Genomic DNA, 22,019 nt, shown 5'->3' with positions numbered 1-22,019 from the left:
CGGCGTGAAGCAGCTGACCCGTGCTGAACCAGGCACCAGTGGAACAGGCACGGGCTGTGCCGGGCTGACGAAACGCACCCCTGACTTGGTGCGGGGAGCAGGAGCGGGCCGAACCGGGCTGACGAAACGCACCACTGACTTGGTGCGGGGAGCAGGAACGGGCCGAGCCGGGCTGACGAAGCGCACCACTGACTTGGTGCGGGGAGCAGGAACGGGCCGAGCCGGGCTGACGAAGCGCACCACTGACTTGGTGCGGGGAGCAGGAACGGGCCGAGCCGGGCTGACGAACCGCACCACTGACTTGGTGCGGGGAGCAGGAACGGGCCGAGCCGGGCTGACGGGCGCACCACTGACTTGGTGCGGGGAGCAGGAACGGGCCGAGCCGGGCTGACGAAGCGCACCACTGACTTGGTGCGGGGAGCAGGAACAGGCCGAGCCGGGCTGACGAGCGCACCACTGACTTGGTGCGGGGAGCAGGAACGGGCCGAGCCGGGCTGACGAAGCGCACCACTGACTTGGTGCGGGGAGCAGGAACGGGCCGAGCCGGGCTGACGACGCGCACCATTGGCCTGGTACGGGGAGCAGGAACAGGCCGGACCGTACTGGGGACACACACCACTGGTCCTACGCAGGGATCTGGAATGGGCCGGACCGGACTGGTAACACACCCCAGTACCTCTCGCCGTGCCTCTACACCTTCCATCCCCTCTTCGACCAGTGGCCCCCGTAACCTGGCGGCCTCCTCTGCCAACCCGCTGGGCCGCTCTGCCGCGGTCTCCTGCTGGCCCGTCGTCCACGGCGTTAGCCCCCCCCCTCTCCTACCCGTGGACCAGGTCTCCATGTCCCTCGCCAGCCTTTCGCCCTTCTGCATCCATGTCAAGCCCTTCTCTTCCTCACCCGGCTTGACCCAGTCGAGGAGGCGAAGGAGATCTGCTAGAGATCTCCCTGGCGATGGCTCCTGGACACGCTGCTTGGTCCAGTCTTGGTGGTTTCTTCTGTCACGATCGTCGGTGAGAGAGGAGGACCAAGGCGCAGCGTTGAATGCGAACATATTTATTTATATAATGATCACACGAACAAAACGAAAACGTGACGTCCCTGGTTACATACACGAACCAACACGGAACAAGAAACCACAATGAATGAATGCCTAACGGCTACCTAAGTATGACTCCCAATCAGAGACAACGAGCTACAGCCGTCTCCGATTGGGAGCCACCCTGGCCAACATAGATATACAACAACTAGAACCAACACACATGAAAACTCACACCCTGGCTCAACATACTAGAGTCCCCAGAGCCAGGGCGTGACACCAGGCTACAAGCGGAGGGTTCTCGGTTGAACGTGGACGTGCATCGGACAATTAAATCAAATCAAATGTTATTGGTTCACATACACATATTTAGCAGATGTTATTGTGGGTGTAGCGAAATGCTTGTGTTCCTAGCTCCAACAGTGCAGTAGTATCTAACAATTCACAACAATACACACAAGTCTAAAAGTAAATAATATCTAAATATTAGGACGAGCAATGTCAGAGTGACATTGACTAGACTACAGTAGAATACAGTATATACATATGAAATGAGTAAAACAGTATGTAAACATTATTAAAGTGACCAGTGATTCCATGTCTATGTACATAGGGCAGCAGCCTCTAAGGTGCAGGGTTGAGTAACCAGGTGGTAGCCAGCTAGTGACAGTGACTAAGTTCAGGGCAGGGTACTGGGTGGAGGCCGGCTAGTGATGACTATTTCACAGTCTGATAGCCTTGAGATGGAAGCTATTTTTCAGTCTCTCCGTCCCAGCTTTGATCCACCTGTACTGACCTTGCCTTCTGGATGATAGCGGGGTGAACAGGCCATGGCTCGGGTGGTTGATGTCCTTGATGGGATGGGACAAGGACATCCCGGCCGACCAAACCCTCCCCTAACCCGCACGACACTGGGCCAATTGTGCACCACCTCATTGGTCTACCAGTCGTAGCCGGCTGCGACACAGCATGGGATCGAACCTGGGTCTGTAGTGACGCCTCTAACAGTGCCTTAGACCCTGTAATCTGCAAACTTGATGATTGAGTTGGAGGCGTGCGTGGCCATGCAGTCATGGGTGAACAGGGAGTACAGGAGGGGGCTGAGCACGCACCCTTGTGGGGCCCCTGTGTTGAGGACAGAGCATATGAGCGGAGTGGAGCGGTGAGAATCTCAGCTCCTCGCTCACGGAGCTGTTCACCCCTCCGCTCCCCCCGCTCAAAGCCACATCAGGCCAGTCCGCTCATTATCGCTCAGCGCTCAACGCAGTTTGCATCGCGCTCCACTCAAATCGCCCCCCGCTCACTCCAAAAAAGGAACAAAATCTGCATGTATTTCACTTTTAGCTTAAACCACAGCCTTACTTTATCTCCCGAATTTGTTGCATACAGACTCATCTCGGATTATCCATTCTGTCTTGAAACGGGGATCTAACACTGACGCTAAAATGAGATGTTAATCAGTATAGTATATTCCATAGCGAATTGACACGTTGTTTGCCAATGTTTCTGCAAAAGCAGCGATGCCCATTGGAAGTGCAGCGTGAGTGTAATCGGTGAGCAGGGATTTGATTTCTGTGACAGCAGGGAGGATCATCCCCAGGTTCCCCAGCTCCTTCTGCATTTTGTCTGTGAGGTCTGCTAGTGGTGTCAGCACACTGACAAGGTGCGTCAGCTGCCGTACTTGATTCAGGGTGATGTTAGCAACATTAGACTTGAGTTTGTTTTGCCATAACGGGTCTTTTTGGAACAACCGGATGAACGACTGAATCATCCGCAGCTGGCTGCTCCATCGAATGGCGCAGGCATTTGGTTTCCTCTGTGCTCTTGCGTACACTTTTCATCAGGTGCCCGACTTTCACTAACAGCCTATTAATGTTGTCGTGCTCGTTAACAGCGTTTTTGATCGCCAGCTGAAGCATGTGAATGGGGCATCTCAGATGTAAATTTGACAAAGTAAAGTACTGATTTATCATAGTTTCTTGGGGGGGTGTAGCCCGTGCGCTGGCGAAGTGTTGCATCCCTTCGCGTTCTCCTTTACTCAGCGGTTCATAGTCCATGAAAATCATTTTAAAAAATGCTACATCCAGCTCTCTTTTTCTCTCCCTTGTTATGGTTGGGCCTTTGCGTGCAGTGAATAAACTTTTGAATTCCTCAACCCTTTTCTCTTGTTGCTGCTGCTGCTCCTCTCGCTCTATAAAATACAAATTCATGGACGACACAAATTAAATTAAACAGATGGATTCTGGGTCAGGCTTGAGCATGTTTCAGACTCGTGGTGTGAGCGAGCGAAATTGGAGCGGGACATAGGGCGACGCTCCGTCCTTTTAAAAATGCCGCTCTGCGCTCTGTTCAAAATCCGTCCGCTCACGCTCCACGCTCGCTCCCGCTCCACTCCGCTCATATGCTCTGGTTGAGGATCAGCATAGTAGAGGTGTTGTTTCCTACCTTCACCACCAGGGGCAGCCCGTCAGGAAGTCCAGGACCCAGTTGCACAGGGCGGGATTCAGACCCAGGGCCCCGAGCTTAATGATGAGCTTGTAGGGTACTATGGTGTTGAAGGCTGAGCTGTAGTCAATGAACAGCATTCTTACATAGGTATTCCTCTTGTCCAGATGGGATAGGGCAGTGTGCAGTGTGATGGCGATTGCATCGTCTGTGGATCTATTGGGGCGGTAAGCAAATTGAAGTGGGTCTAGGGTGACAGGTAAGGTAGAGGTGATATGATCCTTAACTCTCAAAGCACTTCATGATGACAGAAGTGAGTGCTACGGGCCGATAGTCATTTAGTTCAGTTACCTTTGCTTTATTGTCTTACTCACGTCGGCCACAGAGAACGAGAGCCCAAAGTCCTCGGGAGCGGGCCGCGTTCGGTGCACTTTGAAACCCACGCACACCGTGACGTATAGGACCACCCACCGGGCGAAATACTGTGAAAAGAGTGTGTCCTCTCTCCTCTCCTCACAAGGGCCCCAGCTGGCCTGCCTGCCTGGTGCAAATTAGCCAAACTATTTACCCTCATATATGCACATTAGCAAATTCTTCCAATTGAGAAAACAAATACATCTGTTTGGTTCTGTTCACTTCATGGTAGACTGCACAGCCCTGTGCACACCAGGCATTCTCTATCCACTGTGGCAGTCAGTCAGAGAGGCCTGATTGAGCTCAGTGCAGCCCAGGCCAGCTGAACTACCCTGGGGCCTCTCTCTTTGGGCCCCAGCCTCTGGTCCCCCGTGACTGACTTTAAATGAGGAGATTCAGGGACCAAAATGAACTTTCTTCCACAGCCAGCGAGCACCGTGACACATATATTCCATCCTGGTGTGGGCTTTTAAATATTCATGCACTCGGTTGGTAGAGGTTAGGAGAGGAGGGAAGGCGTTTTCTGGCTACCTGTGGATGGGTGGCGAGCATGCAGGCAAAGGGGGGCGGTTGTGTTTGCAGGAGACCTAGTGATTTATTTAGACCTGGGGGCACCTGTGCCAGTCAGCCGCAGAAGGCGGGCACTGCCACCACCATCATCACCACTGACTACAGAACAGCGACAAAACACCAGCACGAGCACCAACACTTATGCAAAACCCTCCTGGCTGTGTGCTATGATAACCACCTCAGGAGTGTCAGAAGAGAAAACCCTGTGTTCCAAAAATAATCCAATCAGTGATACAAAGAGAAGATTTCAGCTTTGCCTCCCTGAGTGGGCGGAACTCCATTTCATCACATTTCATAAGGCAGCAGCTTCATTTTCTCCAGTAATATCCTGGGAAATGTATAGAAATGGAAAAGTTAGTAACTGTTAGGGGGAGAACAATAATGGGTGTTAGGATATAGCCTAACTAGATAACCAGTAGCTCGGCAGTATCACGCTCCTGCTTGATAACCTGTTACAGTCTCCACATCAGCCAGAGGTGTGATTGCAAGCTTCACACCTTTTGATTAGTTACCTGGGCCGAATTGTATTTTTTCACTAGCTGCCAAAATGACTTGGGGCTATTGACTATATGTACAGTACTGAATAATACATATGCTTGACTAGCGTGGGTTAATTAGCTAGCCGTCTCTAGCAACATGAAGGAGAGGGTTAGACACTGTGAACAAAGATGCCCACAGGCACATTCAATGAGAAGACTGTTATTGGAATTATGTAATGCATCCTAAAGCGGGTTTAGTAGTGTCGAAAACAGTCTATTATTTTGGCCTTTTACCTTAAAAAGCACCTCGCTTTGCAGAGCAACAACTTAAAACTTGCGAAAAAATAACAATCTGATAGCATTGACACTGAAATGTCACAAGTAAAAAATCAAGAGCAATTAGAATACGAAAATCTAATGCTCCTTGCCCAGGTTTAAAAATACAAGAGGCCTCATCTGCATTTCTAATGAGCTGCCACTGCTGGGAGGCAAATGTAACGCGTTGCCTTCCCAGCGAACTCCCAAGGAATGTGCAAAGATGAAGACTCCCAATCTTCAGCTATGGCGCTCGCTTGTGAATCTTTACTGCATCGTACACAACACATGCACTACGATGTTGCCCGCACCTCATCTTCCTTTCGACTCCTTGCAAGTCATTTTATTGATTTGAATTAGTCCTCGCCACGGTGAGAGAAAGACACCTTATGCACGCTTCAGAGAACAGTAACTAACAGCAAACTCATTAATTAAGAACCCTACTTGATGTCAGTGGTGGAAAAAGTACACAATTGTCATACTTTAGTAAAAGTAAAGATACCTTAATAGAAAATGACTCAAGTAAAAGTGAAAGTTTTAAATACACCTAAGTATCAAAAGTAAATGTAATTGCTAAAATATACTTAAGTATCAAATCTATAAGTATAAATCATTTCAAATTCCTTCTATTAAGTAATATTGGTGTGGTTGCCTTAGGTTGAGAGTAGAGGTTGACACGGGAACAGGACTTCCGTGGGTCTTGCGTGTCCTGTGGTATAGTGGCAGGAATGGGAGTCAAGTTCAGGACAGGACAGGACAGGATCAACAGTCCACAGGAACGGGCAGTACAGGAATAGTTATAAACAGAGTTATTTGGACGGAAATATGTAATGTGTGTAACATTTCATAAAAAACAACAACTGTGTAGGCTAGGCCTATTATAGTTTACTTAATAAAAATCGATTAAAAGAAGGCTATTTTCCCACCTCCCCATTCCATTGGCTCACTCTCAGGCCTTGCTGCAGTTGTAGCCAGTCACTATAGGCTACCTCAGATGCCAATCTACGTCAGTAGGCTAAATGATGGAGCCTTCAATAGAGGAACTAACATTAACATTAGAGCCAAGGAAAAAGCGATGTTTTAGCTAAAGTTTATGGAGTTGTATTTGACAATGAAGGGACAGATAACACAACTTGTAAAAAATGCTGCGGTTTAATCAAATAGGCTACAAACCGAAGAGCATTACAAGTGGCCTGAAGCGGCATAGCTGCTCTACTCACAACAATTTACCATCAAGCCCAATTGTTTGCGTATTTAACTAAACCCGTGCCATCTGACGTGAAGAGTGAAATAAAAATAGATTGACATATGCAGCCTACTGCTGCTCAGTTTTTTTATTTAATGTGTTATGTTCATGTTGTAAATGTTAATGTGTTGTAAATGTTCATATGTGCGCAGTGCTCAGCTGTAGGCTACAGTTTTATGTCGGTGCTTAGCTGACCATCCTGCTGGGGTCTCTGTCCACAGTGTTATGCCGGTGCTTAGCTGACCATCCTGCTGGGGTCTCTGTCCACAGTGTTATGCCAGTGCTTAGCTGACCATCCTGCTGGGGTCTCTGTCCACAGTGTTATGCAGGTGCTGAGCAGACCATCCTGCTGGGGTCTCTGTCCACAGTGTTATGCCGGTGCTGAGCAGACCATCCTGCTGGGGTCTCTGTCCACAGTGTTATGCCGGTGCTTAGCTGACCATCCTGCTGGGGTCTCTGTCCACAGTGTTATGCAGGTGCTGAGCAGACCATCCTGCTGGGGTCTCTGTCCACAGTGTTATGCCGGTGCTTAGCAGACCATCCTGCTGGGGTCTCTGTCCACAGTGTTATGCCGGTGCTTAGCAGACCATCCTGCTGGGGTCTCTGTCCTCATCCTCCAGCTTAATCCATCTACATTTAGGTCATTTAGAATACACTCTTATCCAGAGCGATTTAGGCCTACAGTCAGTGCACTTAACTAAGATAGGTAAGACAACCACGTATTTCAGTCGAATACAGATGCTAGCTCAACTCACTGATGGAGTCAGCACTCCTAATATCCCTTACAGGGATACATACAAGTCATGTGTGTTGGGCTATTTTCTCCACTCCACCTAACATGTCTAAGGCAGGCTATTCCCAAAGCCCTCCTTCCAGCTCCTATATTAAGGCTATATGATGTGTGGGATATTGACATTGTGTAATGACTGACAGGCAGGAAGAAGAGAGACAATAATCCATTTATCTGGTCCAGGGTAAGCCGTGCCAGTTTACCTGTTACATCATTAGCTAGCTACCACAGAGAGGAGGGAGGGAGGCCATGGGGAGGCTAGCTAGCTGACTGACGTAATCAACTGAATAAACACACAGTATGAACAGGTACTGCTTTGCTCTGCAGACATAGGTTCCAGACCTTCAGGCCAAATAGGATAGAATGACTTTATACACTGACTGCATTGCTGTGATGTGCTAGCAATGATAGATTTAGGCTAAAATTACATGAGAAACAAATGAATAATAAATGAATAATGTACTGTGTTTCTCAGTTTTTTATTAATTAGAACCACTCTTATCGGAGGAGCTGTTCCTCATTCCTGTAAATGGAATCGCTCATGTTTACCTTGAATACCCATGTTTTATTTGCACGAGTCAACCTTGTGGAAAATCCATAAATCATTTGCAACGCTAACGTACCCTCAGCAGCATATCTATTGCCTGCCTAATGCAAACAGCCGTGTAGCAGGGATCACATTCCCACAAAACACACAATAACAACCAAGTCAAAAAGCAAGTAAAGACAGAGAGATGGGAAGAGGGTTTAAAATGAATTCCTTATTACGGGGGGCTCTTAAAGCAAAAGCATAGGAATCTTCTTACTGCAATTTCTAAGCTAAATATCAAAGGTCTAGAGTGGAGCTTTTGAAAAACAGATAAAGGTATGGTTAGGGATGTTGCCTAAACAGAAATAAGAAGAAGGGGAATGGCTTGTCAAATGCTACTAGACTAGCCGTGGTGGGGGTCGAGTGGAGTGAAACTGCCCCATGGAGTATAGCCTGGGCCAAAATAAATAATTACAGAGAACATTGTAAACAAAGCCGGAGTGACTGTGTACATCTTCATATAACAGTTCCCTGTTTTACATAAAGAATATCGGCAAAATAAAATGAGCCTATCACAACAATTAAAACAAAGATAGAAAGAAAACTGTAGGCTAATACACCATAATTTATCATTACCGCCTGTCAGATGCATGAGAAATGAGCAAATGGACTTGAAAATGGGTGGCATACGCTCCAAAATGCAGTGTGGTTCGAGGTGATCACTAAAGACACCAGGGAACAAATCAATCAGGTGTGCCAAATGACAATCGCAAAATGTCATTAAACTTTTTGGTCTTTTAATATAGACAACTCTTTTGTCAAATGGCGGGTACTGTTTTAGATGCTGGAATTATTTTAGAGTGGACAAACGTGGGCCTGTAGCCTACTTTTTGAAGTGATTTGTTTGACAATCAGACATCATGCTTGGTTGTGTTTATGCCCCATTAAAAGTGAATAAATGTTTACAGTTAAATGACATATCTTTACTATTAGGCCCACAAAAAAATTTGAGGTCCCGTACCGGGAAGAAATAAAATCTACTTTCACCCCTGAGTAGAGGGAGATAGTGTTGCCCCATTTGCAAATTACGGTTAGTGCCAAGGCATGTGTGGGTTATGGCTGAGTGTATGTGTGTGTGTTTGCCTGCATATGTGTTGTACTGCGCCTCACACCTGCTCTCCCTAGACCAGGCAGTGCCTACACAGCAACAAAGCTTCCCCCCAACGCTGGCTGTGTAACCCAAACAGCAGAGTTTGCTATAGGCAAAAAAGAAGAAAGCCCTACCCAGCGAGTCATCTGTTTCTAATGCTGGGCCCGCTGGTGTGGATTACAGGGACAGATTACAGGATAACTCCTGCCTGACCCCACATCTCCATCCTGGGGGAAATGGGAGCCAGCCTTGGTGGGGCGGTGGGAGCGGTCCACCGTGTTTACAGTCCCTCTTCAATGAGGGCTTTCTCTGGCTTTTTAAAACTTTTCAAACACAACCCCAAAAACCCATTTCCCAGAAACTGGTCTCTGTGGCAAATATTTCCCAGGTGCTGTCATTGTGAAGCTATTACCACCGTGCTGTAAAGCAGCACACTACTCAACAGACCTGCCGTCTTAATCTTCAAAGCAGCACCACAACCTGGTTGTTTATCATACTAAACACGATAAGCAGCTGGTTTCTCAGAAAGCGGAGAGGGGGAGGGTTAACAGTAAGGATATGAGCTGGGAACCCACAGGGAATGAAAAGGAGAGAGAGAGAGAGAGAGAGAGAGAGAGAGAGAGAGAGAGAGAGAGAGAGAGAGAGAGAGAGAGAGAGAGAGAGAGAGAGAGAGAGAGAGAGAGAGAGAGAGAGAGAGAGAGAGAGAGAGAGAATGAGAGAGAGAGAGAGAGAGAGAGAGAATGAGAGAGAGAGAGAGAGAGAGAGAGAGAGAGAGAGAGAGAGAGAGAGAGAGAGAGAGAGAGAGAGAGAGAGAAGAATAAGCGAGAGAAGGAGAGACCCTAACCAACTACAGCTCATAAGACTGGCACAGAGCAGAAAAACAGAGCCCAGAGCAAGAGCCTTGGTCCAAACACTGAGACCAACTAGGAAAACATTCCAATAAACCAACCAGTAAATCACACAAGATGCACAAAGCACTGTGATATTGAAACAATCTTAGGGGAGAACAAATTTGTAAAGAAACATCTCCCTCCCCTTGACAAATCTGTCCCATCTGTAAACCTTTTTAAAGCCTATTTTTAATAAACTTGCCAGGTCTCTCTTGGGAAATAGGTATTCTTATCTCAATGAGATTTCCTGGTTAAATCAAGGTGAAAGAAACTGCTCTTACCTGTAGTATCTGGACTGCAGGTAGGTGGAGCACACAGCTTTGGACACGTGGCTGGCCGAGCCAAAGTCGATGACCTTGACTCGGTAGGGCTGCCTGGAGGGGTCCACCAGCATGATGTTCTCTGGCTTCAGGTCGGCATGGATCAGGCCCAGGCTCTTGAGCTTCATCAGGGCTGTGGCCACCTGCTGCAAGACCGGCCTGATGTACTTCAATGGCAGCGGACTGAACTTGTTCTGCTTGAGGAAGTCGTACAGGTTCTGCTCCAGCATCTCGAACACCAGGCATGTGTGGTTCTTGTGCTGGAAGCACTCGTAGGCGCGCACAAAGTTGTAGTCGTCTGCACTCTCTGTGCTCAACCGGGCCAGGATGCTCACCTCGATCTGGCCCTGGCGTGCGTACGACGGGTGGTTCTTCAGGATCTTGATGGCCACAATCTCGTTGGTGCCCCTCTTCCAGCACTTGACCACTTGGCCGAAGGTGCCTCTGCCCAAGAACTCTAGCACCTCGTAGGTGTTGGTCATAGAGCAGACCACCTCGTGCTGCACCAACTGGTAGTCACCTTCATTGTTGGAACTACTGTTCTTGGATGTGGCTGTCGATGTGGCTGTTGCCGTGGCGGTGGCCACTGTGGCCCCGCTGGCTGCGTTCTGGATCATCATTGTGCTGCCGCCGTGCTCCTCGATGATCGTCACACTGCTGTTGCTGTTGTTGAGCTCCTCACTCTTGCGCTTAAGCCCGCATCGCTGGTAGGTGTCCAGCAGGCTGACAGTGCTGCGACGGGTCAGGTTGTGGACTGCTCCACCGCTTCCTCCTCCGCTACTGCTACTGCCTCCACCGCCACTACCGCTACTGCCCAAGCCCAACAGAGGCCCCAGAGGCCCTGCAGTGCCTGAGGTACTGCTGGCCGAGGCAACCACAATTTGCCCCGCGCTCGCTGGGAAGATGAGCGCAGGCTGCTCGTAGGGCAGAGAGGAGTTGATTCCCAGAGAGGTGGCTTGGGACACTTGCTGCTTGCTGTTCTGGCTGTAGACGACTTTGCTGTGTGTGCCGTACCCTGTCATATCCCAGTATGAACTCTGCTCCACCTTCAGCTTCTTCACGCTAAAGAAGGCACTTGACTGGAGAGTGTGAGGGGACAAGACTTGCACTTGCGAGGCCATACCTGGAAGAGAGGAGGGGAGGGCAGGGGATGGGAGTGGAGTGGAGGGGAGGGGAGGGGAGGGGGGAGGGGGAGGGGGAGGGGGGAGGGGGAGGGAGACAGAAAGTGAGAGGTAGGAATGTGAGACAGTGCTTGAAATACGAGTGGCTTCTTTAAATAAAGAGAGCTTATGTCAGGGCAGGCTCGGCCCATGCTGACGTATCAATGTCTCACTCAACCAACACAAACTAAAAACTGTAGTCTTAAATTCACATTGGTTATTTCACTCTATAAGGTGACTATTCGGAATTACGTATTATGTATGCTACTCATGGCAAGAGAAAAAGAGAGATGTCCGTATATGTTTTAAAACTATACAGTATTGTAACATGCTTCACTATAGGATATATAGTATATGATGTTTAAACAGGAACTTTGTGTTTGAATGGTGACTATCTAGATGGTTGATATATGCAGAGAAAGTGCCTTTTCTCTTCTGTTCCCACCTGGACTAATGTAAACAGAGCTCTAATAATACTCTTTCATAGGGAACTCAGAGAATACAGAAATGTGCACCAAAACAAGCCCTTTGAAAGTTGCGTGACTCTCAAGGAATGATAGCAATTTCCTCAGCAAAAAGCAAAATGACAACCCAGACCCTGCATTTGTTGGTACACAATTAGCTTGAAAGAGAGAGAGAGAAAGAGAGAAAAAAAGCCTCTTCTATTTTCGAAACAACAGAGGAGCATTTGAACTCCGTCCTGAAGACAACAAGCACAAGCAGAAAACTGCGAGGCACTGAGCTCATGGGAACGGCCTGCCTCAGAATAAGCTTCTCTAAGCAAACAACGGCCCAAAAATAACCCTCTCAAACGGGCCTGTTTGTAGCACTGAAATGATTGTTACAGCACAAGCCGGCTTACATGCAGGCCTCGGTATTGATATATAACAGTCTCCAATGTACCCCAAATTAGTGTACTAACAAATTTAAGAGCTACCACCTGTGTACACCTTCACTCACATCGCCATTTTTAAACCCAGACTAAATCCACAAACACACACACTCAAAATCCTAAAACACACCCATGCATACACAGCATAACATTAGACATTGCCCTAGCCTATATGGCTAAAAAACAGGAGGTGGGTGGCACCTTCATTTGGGAGGACGGACTCGTGGTAATGGCTGGAGCGGAATCAGTGGAATGGTATCAAAGCCATTCTATTTTCTCCGTTCCAGCCATTATTATGTGCCGTCCTCCCCTCAGCAGCCTCCACTGAGCTAAAACCAATCCTGTTTTCCTGTCTCCTTATAGATGACTAAACACACAGTGACCCTGAAGAGAAGAGGTTGTGAAGGGGGCCATGGGCTAATGAGTGGAACGTTTTCCAAACGTTTTGGAGGAGTTCCATGATGATTCAGGAGTGTGTTGGGGCCAGGGAGCAGAGGGAGGAGACATGTTTAGTCACTCTGTCATTATTAGCCTTCTGAGTTCTGAATGATGATTAATTCACTACAAATCTGGCCATCTCCTCCTCCTCCTCCCCCTCCTCCGCCTCCATCTCTTCCTCTCTCTCCTTCTCTCCTCCTCTTCATCCTCCTCCTCCATCTCCTTTCCTCTCTCCTCTCCTCCCTTTCCTCCTACCAGATGTCTGTCTGACCCAGTATAACCAGGGACACTGGTCATCATAATGGTCATCTGGTCTTAACCTTAATGCTGCACACACCGAAGCCTGTAGGCTAGTTGATAAAGCATATTACTAGGGGCTTTTGCTTTACCACACTACTCCGCTTGTGTAAGACACCCCTCTCTGTCCCCCCCCCATATGTCCTGTGCTGGCAAAAACATGTGGATGGAGGGAGTAATGAAGACCGTCCGCTGGGTTATTAGGAGCAATGCACTCTGCTAATCACATAAGCCACCAGGGCCAGATGTCACTGCTTGGATTACCCACCAATTCCTTTGGTGGAGACTTTCACGCTAAAAATAATTTGGCCACGTTGGCATTGGCGTAGTCACTGGTCACCGTCAGCGGTGCTGCTGCTGCTGTGTGGGGCTGACTGGAAAACTATGGGAGGATAATCAGATACTACAGTATGGCAATGGCCTACTGCTCTGATTGTGACGTAAAATTCCAGGATTATAGTGCCATGATGATGGATGACCAACAGTAACAGCATCGGCCAAGAAGCTTTGGGTTTACGGCACTAGGCTCAAGCTGTAACTGCCCTTTCCATAGCAACGCCATTGCCATCAAAAATCTTCCTCAATCTGACGTTAGCTATTAGTCATAGACTCCTGTTGGTTACTGTTCTGTTGTCAGTGTCCAACCTAGGGCTGTCCCCGACTAAAAATAATCTTGGTCGACCAAGAGTCATCTGTTCTTTCGATTGGTAGAAATGTTAAAACAAGTATTTTTCCATATATAGACACATCCTATGTGTTTTAATCAAATCAACCATCTGCACTGAGCTTGTATGATGGTTTAAGCACACTGTTTGATGAAATAATTAAGACACACAAATGACTAGAGGGAGTCCGATTGCAATTGATTTGATTGTATTGGGCCGGCTCAGACTGTTAAAAAAAACAGTGACTGTGTGACTAGCACCCGTTGTCTCTCTCTCCTCCCTGCTGCAGCGACAACTACAGAACAGTGTTCATAACATAATTACAAATAACATAATTACCACATAATTACAGCCATTTCTGACTGAAAAGTTATGTTACCGAAATCCCTCATTTGTTTAGGAAAAACGTCCCTATTCCCTCAACCCTTGCTCTCTTTGCGTGACACATGTACAGTGCATTGGGAAAGTATTTAGACCCCTTGACTTTTTCCACATTTTGTTACATTACAGCCTTATTCTAAAATGCATTAAATAGTTATTTTCCCTCATCAATCTACACAAAATACCCCATAATGACAAAGCAAAAACAGGTTTTTAGAAATTTTTACAAATGTATTAAAAATAAAACACTGAAATATCACATTTACATAAGTATTCAGACCCTTTACTCAGTACTTTGTTGAAGCACCTTTGGCAGCGATTACAGCCTCAAGTCTTCTTGGGTATGAGGCTACAAGCTTGGCACACCTGTATTTGGGGAGTTTCTCCCATTCTTCTCTGCAGATCCTCTCAAGCTCTGTCATGTTGGATGTGGAGCGTCGCTGCACATCTATTTTCAGGTCTCTCCAGAGATGTTCGATCGGGTTCAAGTCCGGCCTCTGCCTGGGCCACTCAAAGACATTCAGAGATTGTCCCGAAGCCACTCCTGCGTTGTCTTGGCTGTGTGCTTAGGGTCGTTGTCCTGTTGGAAGGTGAACCTTTGCCCCAGTCTGAGGTCCTGAGCGCTCTGGAGCAGGTTTTCATCAAGGATCTCTCTGTACTTTTCTCCGTTCATCTTTCCCTCGATCCCTGCCGCTGAAAAACATCCCCACAGCATGATGCTGCCACCACCATGCTTCACCGTAGGGATGGTGCCAGGTTTCCTCCAGACGTGACACTTGGCATTCAGGCCAAAGAGTTAAATACTGGTTTCATCAGACCAGAAAATATCGTTTCTCATGGTCTGAGAGTCCTTTAAGTGCCTTTTGGCAAACTCCAAGCGAGACGTGACACTTGGCATTCAGGCCAAAGAGTTCAATCCTGGTTTCATCAGACCAGAAAATATTGTTTCTCATGGTCTGAGAGTCCTTTAAGTGCCTTTTGGCAAACTCCAAGCGGGTTGTCATGTGCCTTTTACTGAGGAGTGGCTTCCGTCTGGCCATTCTACCATAAAGGCCTCATTGGTGGAGTGCTGCAGAGATGGTTGTCCTTCTGGAAGGTTCTCCCATCTCCACAGAGGAACTCTGGAGCTCTGTCAGAGTGACCATTGGGTTATTGGTCACCTCCCTGACCAAGGCCCTTCTCCACCGATTGCTCAGTTTGGCCGGTCAGCCAGCTCTAGGAAGAGTCATTGGTGGTCCCAAAATTCTTCCATTTAAGAATGATGGAGGCCACTGTGTTCTTGGGGACCTTCAATGCTGCAGACACAATCCTGTCTCTGAGCTCTAGGGACAATTCCTTCGACATCATGGCTTGGTTTTTGCTCTGACATGCACTGTCAACTTTGGTGCCTTTCCAAATCATGTCCAATCAATTTAATTTACCACAGGTGGAATCCAATCAAGTCGTAGAAACATCTCAAGGATGATCAATGGAAACAGGATGCACCTGAGCTCAATTTCGAGTCTCATAGCAAAGGGTCTGAATAATTATGTAAATAAGGTATTTCTGTTATTATTATTTTTATAAATTTGCTCAAATTATAAAAACCTGTTTTCACTTTGTCATTATATAATTTAATCAATTTTCGAATAAGGCTGTAACGTAACAGAATGTGGAAAAGGTCAAGGGGTCTGAATACTTTCCGAATGCACTGTTTGCTTCGCATGCACGTGACCAATAGGTCCTGACATATAGCATATCATAATCACATCAATAAATTGGTTATAACAAACTCTGAACACCGTAACAGCAAAATGGATGCAGAGGACGTGACAAATAAACTTGAAATGGGGGAATGTTTACTGGTTGCTCAGGGGGTAAAGGGGGAGTCAGATGTGTGGAATAAATTTAACTAGTTGTGGAAAATACTGGAGTTCAAGAAAAATAAGGTAAGGTGCAAGTGCTGCGTGCATATTATGTGTGCCAAACAGTTGCTGTTAGATTACAATACAAAATGTCTGACCATTAGGAACAATGTAAACAACACTAAATAAATGGCGTACCAGAGAGTCTGTTGTTACAGTTTTTTGTTAAGCCTTTATTACAGAAAAGACTAAAAACAGTCACATTCATTCGTGAATGCAATTTCCAAAATGGAACAGTTTATTTATTGTTTACGCAAATTATTCAAGGGTCACTTTGTTATTTTATTTTAAAACTAAAATGCTTGATCGCATTTCAAATCATGAATGACTCGTATGCTGTGTGATGACATGAACGAACAAATGATTGATTGATACAGTAGCCTATATAAGAATTGAAATATAGGCCTAAGTAAGTTACGATATTTCAACTAAACAGGATGCGCTGTTAGGCCTACAGCTCAATGGTGGTTATACAAGGCTGCTATACTAAGCCTACTAATGATAATGACATTACTTATTATTATGATGATCATAATAATAATAGTAATAATAACAATAAGAAGGAGATCAAGAAAAAGGAGGGTTATTATTATTATTATAAATATAATTTTTCTGACAATTTGGAACAGTGTCAACAACACTAAATTAATTATAAATAATACCAGAGAGGCTGTTCTTATAAAACATTTTAAATATATATTTTAAAAAATTACCCCCTTTTTTCTCCCCAATTGGTAGTTATAGTCTTGTCACATCGCTGCAACTCCCGTACGGACTCGGGAGAGGCGAAGGTCGAGAGCCGTGCTTCCCCCGAAACACAACCCAACCGAGCCGCACTGCTTCTCGACACAAAGCACCAATGTGTCGGAGGAAACACCGTACACCTGGCGACCGTGTCAGCATGCACTGCGCTTGGCCCACCACAGGAGTCTCTAGTGCACGATGGGACAAGAACATCCCTGCCGGCCAAGCCCTCCCCTAACCCCATGGGTCTCCCGGTCGCAACCAGCTGCGACAGAGCCTGGACTCAAACCAGGGTCTCTAGTGGCACAGCTAGCACTGCGATGCAGTGCCTTAGACCACTGCGCCACTCGGGAGGCCCCGGAAAAAAAAGTTTAAAGCCTTTATTACAGCACAGATTAAAAACAGCTGAATTTGTGAAATTGTTTATCCGACATGTTGTGGTTGTATGAGGCTTAGCGCTCACGGAAATGGTAGGCTATTAAACAAACACTCAAAAGAAGCTGGATCTGTCTTATTTCTGTAGATATATATGGATGATTTATAAAGCTAGGCACATGTAACAGTTAGGCTATTGATTAGACCGAATTAAGTTGGGATTTCCGATTTTTCCTTTGACAATAAGGCAAGGGCTGTTTTCTCGCCTCATCGTTCTGCTGCTGCCTCCGCCGCATTGTTCTCAACACCAATATGCTGGTTAACTTTGCTATTATGCACATAGCAACATGGTCTAGGAAAAGGCGCCAATTCAACAGCGCATTGATGTGTTTCAGAACTGCGGACAGTGACCACTATCCAACGCGAGAGAAAGCGCATTTGTTATAAAATAATATAATTTGTATTAGTGTTGCACCATTGTTCTTATGTAATATAACCACATACAATTTCAGTAGCACATGTCTTAGAGTGATGAACTGTGCCATCCCAACGGCCTCCACAATGGATCAGTCCACTCAGACAGGCGCGAATCAGACAGGTGTCTTGTACACCATGATGTTTTATTTTTTATATTTGCTACTGCTCGACTAAATAAATATTGGTAGACCAACAGCCTATATCGACCAAACAATCGACCAGTGGACTAATGGGGTCAGCCCTAGCCCAAACACTTGTGCCACATGGTGACAGTAGAGCTGGGCGTATTTTCTATTTTTGAATAAAAAAAAGTTATACATTTGCTTTATGAGTAGTGCATGACCCTAGGGTGGCAACACATACATTCTAATTCTTTATTTTTAACCAAATGTTGCAATTGCGATTTGACTTGCGATTTTGATGTAAACACTTGGGTGAACTGTAGGAATCATGGAAATAGAATGTTTATTCTAATTCTATAGTTAGAATATAAATAGTAGAGGGCACTTTGAATACAGTATTGTTTGACATGACAACGAATGAAAATGCCATGGAGAAATTATTGTGATAGGGTAGGAACCAATGAACCGATGGTCAGTGTTTCCTAGGGGACCCTGTAATCTTTGGCTACATTAAATATTTCTTAATGTAGCCAACATATTCATGCTTCGCCTATTCCTCTTTGATTTAGAAGATACTCTCCCGAGTGGCGCAGTGGTCTAAGGCAGCGCCAGCTGTGCCACTAGAGATCCTGGTTTGAATCCAGGCTCTGTCATAGCTGGCCGTGACCGGGAGACCCATGGGGCGGCGCACAATTGGCCCAGCGTTGTCCAGGGTAGGGGAGGGAATGGCCGGCAGGGATGTAGCTCAGTTGGTAGAGCATGGCATTTGCAACGCCAGGGTTGTGGGTTCGATTCCCACGGGGGGCCAGTATGAAAAATTAAAAAATAATGTATGCACTCACTAACTGTAAGTCGCTCTGGATAAGAGTGTCTACTAAAATGTAAATGTAATACTGTTGCACAAACAACATGCTGATTTAGGCCTGCACTGGTATCAGGCTGTATTAGCTAGCTACGTTTGCTCTGACTCAGTATGTTTATTAGCTAACTAGCAATTAGTATTAGCGGCTAACACGATTTAGCTAAAACTTTAGAAAAGACAAACTAGCTGTTTGCATATGTAAGAAACACAAATCTATAGTATAATTATAGAACGCTTGTGGATTTATATTAAGAAGCAAAGAGGAAACAACATCGTTGTCATCAACATTGTTGCATGTGCTGCATTGACCATGCAGACTGAGCGCAAGTGTCTCGTGGTCAAGCAACAGCAAATGCGCTCCTTGAGTGACAGGGGGTGGGGCTAGGTATGTGAGGAAAGCGGCATGGAGAGAGAGAGAGAGAGACTGGTCTACTACTATTGCTTTAATGTATTGTTATTCTCATTAATATTGTTGTTGTAGTTGCTGTTAATGGTAATCCCATTTCCACTACTACTATTATTATTGCTGTTGGTCCCACCATTTTTGTTATATGTATACTTTGACAATGTAAGTTATTTAACTTGCCATGTCAATAAAGTCTATTGAATTGAATTCAATTGAATTCAATTGAGAGAGCGGAGAGGGATGACTCAAGTAGCAGTGTAAACAATTAAAATGGACATTACACACGGCATATCTCATTTAAGAAATTAAATTAAAATACCTGTCCATGCATCAATAACGGTTTATATTAAAATATAGTATACCGCCCAGCCCTAGGCGACACGCATAACACTTGCCCCCACTTGCCTAACTTGGGAAACCGTGCAAAGGGAAGGGATCCCTGCCACTACCTCACTTTCCAACCAAGGGGCATGACTCCCTGATTAAATAAAGGTAAAAAATATATATTTTTATGTTTTATATTTTTATATGGGCGAAAACTCTATCCGTAGCCACAGCCTTTAATGTATCCATGACTCACTAGGGAAACTATGGGAGCTGGGAAGGTTATACAGTTAATACAACTGAAGGGTTGAATAAAGAGTAACTGACTTACAGCCTGTGCCTGTGGAGAATGCAGATAAGTAATTAAATGAACAAACAGTATGGGGTCAAATGGCTGGAATGTTATCTCTGAACAACATGCATAGGCAACAATGCACACAATTGTATTGCACTGGAATGTCAGAACTCATGAATCACTATTGAATCACCACTTAAGTTCAAAACTGTCTGTGATCTGAACCCTGAACACTTAACAACCATCTCCCTAATAAAGAGATGCTCTGCTTTTTTGACACCACACTCTAAAAAGCAGGATCTGCAAGCTCTAGTTTTGTCTAATCTTGATTATTGTCCAGTCGTGTGGTCCAGTGCTGCAAGGAAAGACCTAGTTAAGCTGCAGCTGGCCCAAAACAGAGCGGCACGTCTTGCTCTTCATTGTAATCAGAGGGCTGATATAAATACTATGCATGCCAGTCTCTCTTGGCTAAGAGTTGAGGAGAGACTGGCTGCATCACTTCTTATTTTTTAAAGAAACATGAATGTGTTGAAAATCCCAAATTGTTTGCATAGTCAACTTACACACAGCTCTGACACACACACTTACCCCACCAGACAAGACCCATGGGGCGGTGCACAATTGGCCCAGCGTTGTCCAGGGTAGGGGAGGAAATGGCCGGCAGGGATGTAGCTCAGTTGGTAGACCAATTGTTTGCATAGTCAACTTACACACAGCTCTGACACACACACTTACCCCACCAGACATGACACCAGGGGTCTTTTCACAGTCCCCAAATCCAGAACAAATTCAAGAAAGCGTACAGTATTATATAGAGCCATTATTGCATGGAACTCTGTTCCATCTCATATTGCTCAAATAAACAGTAAACCTGGTTTCAAAAAACAGATAAAGCAACGCCTCTTCCCTATTTGACCTAGATAGTTTGTGTGTATGTATTGATATGTAGGCTACGTGTGCCTTTAAAAAAAAGTATTTGAAAAAAGTATTTGATCCCCTGCTGATTTTGTACGTTTGCCCACTGACAAAGAAATGATCAGTCTATAATTTTAATGGTAGGTTTATTTGAACAGTGAGAGACAGAATAACAACAAAAATATCCATAAAAATGCATGTCAAAAATGTTATAAATTGATTTGCATTTTAATGAGGGAAATAAGTATTTGACCCCCTCTCAATCAGAAAGATTTCCGGCTCCCAGGTGTCTTTTATACAGGTAACGAGCTGAGATTAGGAGCACACTCTTAAAGGGAGTGCTCCTAATCTCAGCTTGTTACCTGTATAAAAGACACCTGTCCACAGAAGCAATCAATCAATCAGATTCCAAACTCTTCACCATGGCCAAGACCAAAGAGCTCTCCAAGGATGTCAGGAACAAGATTGTAGACCTACACAAGGCTGGAATGGGCTACAAGACCATCGCCAAGCAGCTTGGTGAGAAGGTGACAACAGTTGGTGCGATTATTCGCAAATGGAAGAAACACAAAATAACTGTCAATCTCCCTCGGCCTGGGGTTTCATGCAAGATCTCACCTCGTGGAGTTGCAATGATCATGAGAACGGTGAGAAATCAGCCCAGAACTACACGGGAGGATCTCTCTTCACTACGCCGTGAAGGACTGAAATCCTGCAGCGCCCGCAAGGTCCCCCTGCTCAAGAAAACGCATATACAGGCCCGTCTGAAGTTTGCCAATGAACATCTGAATGATTCAGAGGAGAACTGGGTGAAAGTGTTGTGGTCAGATGTGACCAAAATGGAGCTCTTTGGCATCAACTCAACTCGCCGTGTTTGGAGGAGGAGGAATGCTGCCTATGACCCCAAGAGCACCATCCCCACCGTCAAACATGGAGGTGGAAACATTCTGCTTTGGGGGTGTTTTTCTGCTAAGAGACAGGACAACTTCACCGCATCAAAGGGACGATGGACGGGGCCATGTACCGTCAAATCTTGGGTGAGAACCTCCTTCCCTCAGCCAGGGCATTGAAAATGTGTCGTGGATGGGTATTCCAGCATGACAATGACCCAAAACACACGGCCAAGGCAACAAAGGAGTGGCTCAAGAAGAAACACATTAAGGTCCTGGAGTGGCCTAGCCAGTCTCCAGACCTTAATCCCATAGAAAATCTGTGGAGGGAGCTGAAGGTTCGAGTTGCCAAACGTCAGCCTCGAAACCTTAATGACTTGGAGAATATCTGCAAAGAGGAGTGGGACAAAATCCCTCCTGAGATGTGTGCAAACCTGGTGGCCAACTACAAGAAACGTCTGACCTCTGTGATTGCCAACAAGGGTTTTGCCACCAAGTACTAAGTCATGTTTTGCAGAGGGGTCAAATACTTATTTCCCTAATTAAAATGCAAATCAATTTATAAAATTTTTGACATGCGTTTTTCTGGATTTTTGTTGTTGTTATTCTGTCTCTCACTGTTCAAATAAACCTACCATTAAAATTATAGACTGATTATGTCTTTGTCAGTGGGCAAACGTACAAAATC

At 45.8% G+C, this 22,019-nt stretch overlaps 1 protein-coding gene across 5 annotated transcripts in view; it reads right to left on the bottom strand.

Moving 5' to 3' along the window:
- LOC121532282 (homeodomain-interacting protein kinase 2-like) overlaps positions 1-22,019 on the bottom strand; it is a 125,548-nt gene that overhangs the window by 84,569 nt on the left and 18,960 nt on the right. For all 5 annotated transcript variants that reach the window (XM_041838128.1, XM_041838130.1, XM_041838131.1 and 2 more), the window contains exon 2: positions 10,146-11,307. In XM_041838128.1, the coding sequence (XP_041694062.1) occupies positions 10,146-11,307 (1,162 nt within the window). The remainder of the gene's footprint in view (positions 1-10,145; positions 11,308-22,019) is intronic.

Source organism: Coregonus clupeaformis, chromosome 19 (assembly GCF_020615455.1).
Source record: "Coregonus clupeaformis isolate EN_2021a chromosome 19, ASM2061545v1, whole genome shotgun sequence".
Lineage (NCBI taxonomy): Eukaryota > Metazoa > Chordata > Actinopteri > Salmoniformes > Salmonidae > Coregonus > Coregonus clupeaformis.
Note: the sequence above shows the minus strand (reverse complement) of the source record. Positions and strands in the feature narration are given on the sequence as shown.